Consider the following 9,935-nt stretch of genomic DNA (forward strand, 5'->3'; position numbering starts at 1 on the left):
CCCACAGGGACAAGACTGTCTGTTTCCAGAGATGCCCAGGTGCCCTTCGTCAACTTTTTCTCCCTTAGGGCCAAGAAGCCCTTCCCCTAGGAAGCAGCCCTAAACTACTGCGAATCCCACAGGGACATAAACAGTTCTGAAAGTTGGGCGAGGGGCATAACTAGTCTGTATAGACAAAGGGGCCTGGGATCAGACCTGGAAGACGCCGGTAACAGCAGTGCTCGGTTCATTGGGTCTTTGTGGGCATTAAATGAGTACATGCACTTAAAGCATCAAGGCGTCCGACATACAGTAAGCGCTCAGGAAGTGGCAACTACCTCGATAAATGTCAATAAATGTCAAAAGTCTGGTTCTGTATTCGGAGGAGGCCAGGCCTTCTTCTTGCGCCTCGGTTTCCGCCGCTGTCCTCTCTGGCCGTGGCACTGGGTGCATTCAGGGTTAGGATCTCCCGAGCCTTTGCACACCCCTGCGGCCTCGGGGCGGTGTACAGTTGAGGAATCCGAGGCCGCGGGGGTAGGGGTGGTGGCCTTTGGGAACCGGTGCCTCGGGGAGCCCCCGCCCCGCCCCCGCAGTGACCCCGCCCCCACATCTCATGGCCCCGCCCCAGTCCCCCCGCCCCAGCCCTAAGCGACTCCGGCCTGCGCGCTCCTTTAAGGCAGCCTGCGGGAAGAGAAGAGCGCGTTTCGCCCCCTCCGACGCCGCCGAGGTAGAGGCTTCACCTTTAAGGCGGCGCGGGGACTGCTGGGAAGGCCGGCGGGATGGAGGCGGCGGGACCCGCTCACGGGTGCGGGTCCGGGTGAAGCGGGGCGGGAGCCGGAACCTGAGCAGGATCCCGGCCCGAGCCGAAGGCGTAGGTCCGCGCGGGCGGATCAGGTCGGGAGACGGGCCTCTGGGTCGGCCTAGGGGAGGGGTCGTCGTGGGCGCAGGCTGTGGGAGAACAAGGCCGGCCTGCTGGGAGGGGGCGCGGTCCTGGTGGCCGGGGGCGGGAGTTCGGCCTTTTCAGGGGAGGGGGGTCCGCGGGGCGTCGCGCCGGCTTCTGGGGAGCGGTCATTGTGGGCGCGGCCTGGGTGGGAGGTGGACGAAGAAGCCGATATCTCAAGGCCCTCTAGGGGAAGGGTCTCCCAAGGGGCGGCCTTCCCTAGAGGAGGGGCTCTGTGACTCGGCCTGCCTGTTGGGGAAGGGGCTGCCCGAGGGGTTGGGGCTGCATCCCCTAGAGGCGCCGGGGTCTCCTGCACGGGAGTGAGCCTCCACGATCCCTGTAGGACCGTCCTCCAGCGCTCCCTGTCCTGGCTAGGGGCGTCCCCGGGGAAGTCCCCAGCCGGCCTGAGCCGGTGGTCTGGGCCGAATCCGGGTCCAGCCTCACCGGCCTCACCGCATTGCGTCTCCCCGGCCGAGACGAGCTGGGCGCGCCCTCTGTAGGTCGAGCGCGGTCACGGTGTGGGTTGCCGGCTAGGGGACCCGGGCACCCTGGGGACCCAGGCGTCCTGGGACCGGAGGTGTTTACCTAATTCGGGGCGGACGGCGGTGTGGCCCCAGGCCCGGCACTCGCCTGCCCGCCCCCTCGCCTTCACAGGCGGCACGCCATGGCTACGATGGTGCTTCCGCGGGAGGAGAAGCTGAGCCAGGATGAGATTGTGCTGGGCACCAAGGCCGTCATCCAAGGCCTGGAGACCCTACGCGGGGAGCATCGTGCCCTTCTCGCTCCCTTGGTAGCTCATGAAGCTGGCGAGGCGGAGCCCGGCTCACAGGAGCGATGTGTCCTCCTGCGTCGCTCCCTGGAAGCCATCGAGCTGGGTCTGGGGGAGGCCCAGGTAGGCTGGTGTGGGATGCTGAGGTGGGAGGTTACGGGAGGGATGGAGCCTTCCAGAGGAATCCTGGCAGTGTAGGAACAGAACCGGAACAGGGAACCATGTGGCCTCTGGAGCCCAGGGTAAGACCTCAGTAAATATCTGGTGAAAAATGAACCGGCTTTGAAAACCCCAGCTGCTCCTTGCCTCAGAAGAGCCTGATCATCCTTTAGTCCCCATGCAGAACCCTGTTCCTGACTTCTCTGATGGGTAGCAGAGGCCAAAAGCATAGGAGAACAAAAAGGGAGATCCTTAAGAACCGCCCCCTCCCCCATTCATTCTCTTATTCATTCCTTTACAGGTAAATTATCAAGTGCCCACTATGTGCCAGGCAATCTGTTATGTGCCAGAGACACAGGTCCAACAAGAGACAAGATCTCTGCCCTAATCTACTGGGGAGAGAGTCAGAAACACACGAACATTTGTTACATATTGTGATTAAGTTCTACACAGAGAACAAGATCCTGAGATAGCTTAAAGCCGGAGGTCTTATTTATGGGTCAGGGAAGACTTCTAAGGAAGTGACATTTAAGCCAGGACCTGAAGAAAGAAATGAACTGGCCTCCAGAAAAGGGAGGGAGGCAAGAGGTTACATGTGCAAAGGTCCTGAGATAGGAAAGATCTTGTGGTGGGAGAAAAGAGAGAAGACCTGTCTAACCAGAGCTTTCTGGGGAAGGAGAGGGACAGGAGAGGCCTGTGGCCAAGGCAGGAGCCAGATCATGCTGCAACTTAGTAGTTTGGGTCGTATTTCTCAGAAAAGCAGGAAGCCTTTGGAGGGCTTCAGTAGTCAAAAGATACAGTCCGCCTTAGATTTTAAAAGCTTCCTTTGGGAGTGCCTGGCTGATTCAGTAAAACATGTGACTCTTGATTCTGAGATTGTGAGTTCAAGTCCCTTGTTGGGTGTAGAAATTACTTTTAATAAAAGAGTCTTAAAATAAAAACTCCCTTTGGCTGAGGGGTGGAGAATGAACCATATGGAGCGCATCAAGGATGGAAGCAGGTGGCAGGTAGCTAGCAAGCCACTGCCAGAATTCAAATGAGGAATGGTAGCCTGGACTACAGAGGTGGCTGTGAGGGAGGAGAGAAAGGACCTGGTTCTGGGTGTTCTGGATGTTCTGGAGGTGGGTCCAGCAGGACCTGGAGGTGAAATAAGGGAGAGAGGGAGAGAGAGAGGAGGGCAGAGTAACCCAGATTGTGGTTGGAGCAAGTGAAGGGGGCAAGAAAGCCCACATGACCAGGGGTTCTGTTTTGGTCCTCTCGACACTGGGGCTGCCAGGACGATATGTTGATGGAGATAATTCAGGAGGCGGACAAGAGGTGGACAAGGAGTACACACTTTCTCCAGGGCAGTGTGTTGGCTGAGATGCCGTCTGGCTCCATAAATCCTGGCCAGGTGGTATCATCTTGGTTTCCTTGTCTTTAAAATAGGGCTCATGCCATCTGCTGTGTATACTTCCAGGCTGTTTAGGGAATTTTTTAAAAAGCTAGTGGTTGTGAAAACACCTGTCACTTACGCATTTGCTAGTCAACTAGAAAGTGCGGGGTCCCAGACGGCCTGGCCCTGTGGCAGTGCAGTGTGCTGGTCATTCCCTCCTTGGCAGGTTGGCTGCCGGGTATGGAGAGAAACACAGAGGGGTCCCCCTCCTAGTACACGCAGACACCGACACAGATGGGCAAGAGGATGGCATGGAGGGAAAGTGCCCTTCTTTCCTGGGGCTGCAGGAATGACCCTGGCTGTGAAGGGTGGAGAAAGAATAAAGCCTGTACGAGACTCCAAGGCAGGAAGAACTTAAGGGCTCAGGAAAAGAGTCCTAGAGGTTGGAAAGACGGGTAGGGGCTGAAGCTGAGGCCTCTGGGTCCCCTTCCCCTCTGGTTCCCAGGGGGCTTGGGACACATACACCTCTCCTTTCTAGGAGCTGCATAAGACCAGGGGCTTACCTTGGCAGATATCAGGATGGGGTCTTTCCGTGTCCCTTCAGCCACTTCTTAGGGTTCTTAGGAAATTGCTAGCCCTGGGGTAAAGGGCACTGGGATAGTGGCTGTGGCAGCAGAGCTTAGGTACAACCCCCAGGAGAGACAAAGGAAGAGAACAGCTAGCTCAGGGAAAGCGCAGAACCCAAGCTAGCCCTCTTTGTGATCAAGTCAGTGAGGTGGGAACCGGGAGTTTTAATGCAGAGGACTAGCTAGAGGCCCAGGGGAGGGGATGGACTTTCTCCGAGTCCAGCAGAGCCAGCCTGGGAACCCAGGGCCTGACCCCAGCAGGAAGGAACTGGGTGGGGTTGGGGGGGGTGGTCCCAAACCTCCTGGGTTCAGGTCTTGGACTAGGGTCTATTTGGGGCCTTCGGGGGAAACTCCCTTGATGAAAGGAGAACTTGGTGGCCCTCAGCCCTATAGGCAGGGCCAGGCCCCGGCACCCCAGGAGGCCGAGGCTGGGGGTGGACGAGACTAGCCCTCATCCTGGCTGGCTGGCACCACAGGTGATCCTGGCACTGTCGAGCCACCTGGGGGCCGTGGAGTCAGAAAAGCAGAAGCTGCGGGCTCAGGTGCGGCGTCTAGTGCAGGAGAACCAGTGGCTGCGAGAGGAACTGGCCGGAACCCAGCAGAAGCTGCAGCGCAGCGAGCAGGCCGTGGCCCAGCTCGAGGAGGAGAAGCAGCACCTGCTGTTCATGAGCCAGATCCGCAAGCTGGATGAGGACACGTCCCCCAGTGTAAGCCCCCACCACGGCTGCTGCAGGGCCATCGGGCGGGGGGCCTGGGAGCAGGGAGGGACACGGAGTCCACTGGGCTCTGACCCAGCCACTGACACTTGGGCCGCCATGCCCCTCCTTCCCTGACAGTCATTCTGTCCTCAGGAGGAGAAGGGGGATGTCCCCAAAGACTCACTGGATGACCTGTTCCCCAACGAGGAGGAGCAGAGCCCAGGTGCAGAGGGGTGGCTGGTTCTGGGGAGGGGGAAGGGGGGAGCTGTGGGAACTCCTTGTCCTTGGGACCCAGCGGTCACCAGAAACGGTGACCAAAAGTCCACCGTGTTCTTTCCCGCCGCGTTTCTGATCATCACAGCCCAGCATGCTGGAGTCGTCAGGCAGGTCTCACATGTTGCTTCTCTCCCCCTAAGCTCTGAGGAACAGGTATCGCAGTGGAGAGCTTTGGAGCAGCCTGGCCCGGGCTCAAGTCGTGCTCTGCCACTAGTCATCCTGGGACCACTGGTTTCTCTCCCTCTCAGCCTCCTCTGAGGGTTAAGGAAGACGCATGCACAGGGCTGAGCCCAAGGCCCGTGCTCGGCTTGCTAATGGCGTCGAGCCCCCAAGTCCAAGTCTCCCTCCTGCAGATGGGAGGCTGCGGCTGGGGGGTTAGGCGGCTTGCTCTACAACACACAGCTTGAGGGATTGTGGCTAGGACTCTACCCACTCTATGGATGGGGACACTGAGGCAGAATAGCTAGTGACTTGTCGGGTAGGTCAAAGGCATGGCTTGCATGTGCCAGCCCCACCCTGGGGGGCAGTCGGTACACCTGGTCTGCCCTTGGCCTTGCAGCCCCCAGCCCTGGAGGAGGGGATGTGGCTGCCCAGCACGGGGGCTATGAAATCCCAGCGCGGCTCCGCACGCTACACAACCTGGTGATTCAGTACGCCTCCCAGGGCCGCTACGAGGTGGCCGTGCCACTCTGCAAGCAGGCGCTCGAGGACCTGGAGAAGACCTCAGGCCACGACCACCCTGACGTCGCCACCATGCTGAACATCCTGGCTTTGGTCTATCGGTGAGGGCGCCTCTGGTCACAAGCATCCGTGGGAGTCTGCACACTGCCTGAGGGCTCCAGCCCTGGGTCACAAACCCCCGGTCCCTGCTGTGGGCCAGGACTGGGCAGCTCGGCTCTACCAGGCAGCCCGGCGGCAAATGAGGAGCTTATGCCCAGAGAGGCCTGGGCCTATGGGGTGCCTAGGGCCTCCCTGAGTCTGGGCTACAGATAGACTTATTGGAGGAGAAAGGCTTGGGCATAGCTAGGGATGGGGACAGCACCTGATGAGGACTCTAAGGACACAAGGGAGGCAGCCCAGGTCTTTGGGGAGAAAATTAAAAAGAAAAAAAAAAAAAAAGTCTTTGGTGAAAGAGGAGTTGCCCAGAACATGAGAGGGTTGGAAAAGTTTTCCTTGCTGGAAAGAACAGTATGAGCAAAGGCCCTGGGGAGTAGACAACAAGGTGCACTGGGCCTGAGGAAGTTGGGGTAAAATCCTGGGGAGTCTGGCACTTCATATCCCAGTACTCGATGCCCTGGTGAGTTGTGAGTAAACTGTTCAAAGTCCCCCCAAACCCCTGGGGGGCAGAGGCTGACCAGGTCTCCCCAACCCCTGCATCATAATCGCATCCACTCATCAGTAAATACCAGAGGAGTGACCCTGGGGACCTGGGACCAACAGGGGGAGGGCCTTGGGCAGGAGGACACCCCTCACCATGCTTCTGCCTGCACTCAGGGACCAGAACAAGTACAAAGAGGCTGCCCACCTGCTCAACGATGCCCTGGCCATCCGTGAGAAGACACTGGGCAAAGACCACCCAGCTGTGAGTGAGAGTGGGTGGGAGGTGGGGGCTGCCCCCTGCCCTGCGTTGGGCAGGGCCCTGGGTCACTGAGCGTCGATTCTGCCCCCCCCCCAGGTGGCCGCAACATTAAACAACCTGGCAGTTCTGTATGGCAAGCGGGGCAAGTACAAAGAGGCCGAGCCCCTGTGCAAGCGGGCGCTGGAAATCCGAGAGAAGGTGGGAGCAGGCAGGGCTGGGCAGGCCGGCAGGGCCTAGCAGGCAGGGGCTGCGGGCAGCCCTGAGCCCAGCCGCCGGCTCCGCTCCTATCCTAGGTCCTGGGCAAGTTTCATCCGGACGTGGCCAAGCAGCTGAGCAACCTGGCCCTGCTGTGCCAGAACCAGGGCAAAGCCGAGGAGGTGGAGCACTACTACCGCAGGGCCCTGGAGATCTACGCCACCCGCCTTGGGCCTGATGACCCCAACGTGGCCAAGACCAAGAACAACCTGGTACCCTGAGCCGGGAGTGGGGCGGGGTGAGGGCAGGAGTGAAGGGAAAGGAAGGAGAGGGCTCAGCTCCTCATATCCCCGCTCGCTCTCTGGGCCCTTTCCTCCAGGCCTCCTGCTACCTGAAGCAGGGCAAGTACCAGGACGCAGAGACCCTGTACAAGGAGATCCTCACCCGCGCCCACGAGAAAGAGTTCGGCTCCGTCAATGGTGAGGCTCAGACCACCATGTGCCCCCGGCTCACACAGCGCAAGCCTGGCCGGCCATTAGCACCCAGGGCAAATACTTGAGCTTGGCCCTTGGCTCAAATACTTGAGCCCTTGTGGGGTCTGGCTGGTTCCCAGCCGTGTGTACGCACGTGTGAACACACGCGCCCAACTCACACAGCCTCACGGGTCCTGCCGGCGCTGCGTATGCCCTTAGCAGAGTCTTCCCCTTCCTCCGCTGGGCGATTCCTGCTCACCATGAGGGCCCACCCCGGATGTTTTCCCGGCTGGGAAGCCACCTTCCGGCCCCCAGTGGTCAGTCGTTTCCTTCTCTGGGGTCGCCCAGCCTGGGTGTCATTCAGGCCCAGCATGTGTCCCAGGCTGTGGACTTGAGGCGTTTAAGGACCCGCTCCCCCCAGCCCTCTGTCCCAAGCCCCTCAAACACAGGCCCGCGCCATGTCATCTCCGTGTTCCAGAAGAGGGTCAGTATTGTTTCGAGTCTGTTTTTTGTTCACTCATTCATTCATTCATACCTTCATTCATTCAACAAAGCCCAATCCTGATCCTTCTTGGGTACCCCCGACCCCCTCCCCAGACCCCAGTCCTATGTTTCAACCAGGAGAAGCCTATATGGGAGGCTGGTGACGGCCCCCTTTCTCCCCCCAGGGGACAACAAGCCCATCTGGATGCACGCGGAAGAACGGGAGGAGAGCAAGGTAGCTCTGTGGGCAGGGCTGGGGTGTTCTGGGGAGGCAGGGTGAGCTGAGGGATGTGTAGAGGGAAGGGGCTTCTGCCACCTCCCCTGACCATTCCTTCCTCCAGGACAAGCGCCGGGACAGCACCCCCTACGGGGAATATGGCAGCTGGTACAAGGCCTGTAAAGTAGACAGGTGAGGACGGCAGGGCACGGCTGGAACTGGAACAGACGGCAGGGAAGCAGCATCCTGGGTGGGGGCCTAGTCCAAGCTTTGCGCTGCATAATGCTCATGCGTGCGCGTGCGCACACACACACACCTCTGTGTCAATTTGTCTTTCGAGAACTGAGTCATAGGCCACCTGTCCCAAAAAGGCTTTCTGTACTGGGACAGCCCGATTATCTTGCCCTTGGGTCTCCCAGCTTTTAGTCCTGGTGGCAACATCCCACTTAGGGCTCTGGGACCAGGTTCCCAACCCTGGAAACCTGGGGTAATTCCAAGACAGGAGAGTCTAAGTAGGCCTAGCACAGGGCTGGACACAAGACGGGAGAGATTCTGGTCGGCGGGATGGTTCCTCGGGGAACACGGAGTTGGACACCACCCTGCTGTCCCGTCCACAGCCCCACAGTCAACACCACCCTGCGCAGCTTGGGGGCCCTGTACCGGCGCCAGGGCAAGCTAGAAGCTGCACATACACTGGAGGACTGTGCCAGCCGCAGCCGCAAGCAGGTGGGCCAATAGGCATGGGGGGGTGTGGGCAGGGACCTGGGTGGCCGTGCGTGTTCCCGTCAGGATTCAGGGCTCCAGCCGATACGCCCTGCTCCTCCCTCAGGGCCTGGACCCCGCAAGCCAGACCAAGGTGGTGGAACTGCTGAAAGATGGCAGCGGCGGGCGTGGAGACCGCCGGGGCAGCCGAGATGCGGCAGGGGGTGCCGGGGCGCGGCCTGAGTCTGACTTTGAGGAGGCAGGGCCTGCAGCTGAGTGGAGCGGGGTGAGTCTGGGGGCTGGGCCGGGCCAGGAAGAGGGGTTGTCAGTGTGGCAGAGAGAAAGACTGGTCCGCCCCGCAGGACGGTAGTGGCTCCCTGCGGCGCAGCGGCTCCTTTGGGAAGCTCCGAGATGCCCTGCGGCGCAGCAGTGAGATGCTGGTGAAGAAGTTGCAGGGTGGTGGCCCCCAGGAGCCTCCTAACCCCAGGTGAGCCTTCCAAGAAGCCACCAGGTAGCCCACCAACCCCAGATGAGCTCCTGACCCAGGTGAACTCCCTCATCTCCCGTAAGCTCCACCACCCACCAGATCTGCTCCCCTCCCGTCAGCCTCCGTCTCCAGCCCCCACCTGACCCCTTCCCACCTCCTCCCTCACCCCGTTCCACCCTTGGCAAATCCAGGCGTTCCTTTCTCCTCAGGATGAAGCGGGCCAGTTCCCTCAACTTCCTCAACAAGAGTGTGGAGGAGCCCGTCCAGGTATGGCTGGGTGGGTGTGGGGGTACTGGGCAGTGAGGCCCAGGCCCCAGGGCCCAGAAACCATGTCCTGTGTACTGGCCGAGCTTGTCGGTCACGTCGGTCCATCTTGAAACCTTTCCAGCTCTTGCCGGGCCTGGCTTTGGGCTGCACTCTGGGAAGACAAATGAGGGAAACCCAGCTCCTGCCGGGGGTGGACATGCAAGTGGCCAGGGCGGACACAGTGACTGTGGAGGTGGGCGGGAGGGCCAGGGACTCTGGCTGATTGGGCCCTGTCCGGGCAGCAGCACGACACTGAGCCACCTGCCTGCTCTGCCCACAGCCTGGAGCTACCGGCTTCTCCGACAGCCGCACCCTCAGCTCCAGCTCCATGGACCTCTCCCGACGAAGCTCCCTCGTGGGTTAATCCTGAAAGGGCAGCCAGTTGCCAGAGCCTTCACCCGGCACTGACCCCACCCCCAGCCCTTCGCATGGGCCTGCTGCTTGCCCCACCTGTCTCTCCCAAGAACCCCCGTCTTTTCTGTTCAATCTCAGGGTAACCTCCTCCCTTGTCATCTCAGCCTGAGCCCTGGAGGCTGGGCCTGCCCGCTCCAGCTCCGGCCCTTATTTATTCCATCCAGCAGGGCCCCCTCTTTAGGTTCGGGGCCAGGTGAGAGGCTGGCCAGAGTCTCCAAGATAGAGACTCAGGGGCCCGCCCTCCCCAGCCCCCCCCC

The 9,935-nt window shown here is 60.4% G+C and overlaps 1 protein-coding gene across 7 annotated transcripts; it reads left to right on the forward strand.

The window, feature by feature from the left end:
* The first annotated feature begins 616 nt into the window (after positions 1-616).
* Positions 617-9,935, forward strand: KLC2 (kinesin light chain 2). Of its 7 annotated transcripts, none has more exons than XM_032879530.1 (16): positions 617-706; positions 1,537-1,811; positions 4,325-4,555; positions 4,700-4,769; positions 5,382-5,604; positions 6,317-6,404; positions 6,498-6,599; positions 6,695-6,868; positions 6,976-7,075; positions 7,738-7,787; positions 7,894-7,961; positions 8,387-8,495; positions 8,599-8,757; positions 8,834-8,958; positions 9,168-9,225; positions 9,545-9,935. In XM_032879530.1, exons 2-16 carry the CDS (start codon positions 1,584-1,586, stop codon positions 9,626-9,628), a joined length of 1,869 nt encoding a protein of 622 aa, XP_032735421.1. In that variant the 5' UTR covers positions 617-706; positions 1,537-1,583; the 3' UTR covers positions 9,629-9,935. The 7 variants fall into 7 exon arrangements, with proteins under 7 accessions (XP_032735421.1, XP_032735424.1, XP_032735417.1 ...); XM_032879533.1 differs by having other exon boundaries at positions 688-706; positions 1,574-1,811; XM_032879526.1 differs by lacking the exon at positions 617-706 and adding an exon at positions 722-873.

This window comes from Lontra canadensis, unplaced genomic scaffold (genome assembly GCF_010015895.1).
Source record: "Lontra canadensis isolate GAN:19392208 unplaced genomic scaffold, GSC_riverotter_1.0 scaffold66, whole genome shotgun sequence".
Taxonomy (NCBI): Eukaryota; Metazoa; Chordata; class Mammalia; order Carnivora; family Mustelidae; genus Lontra; species Lontra canadensis.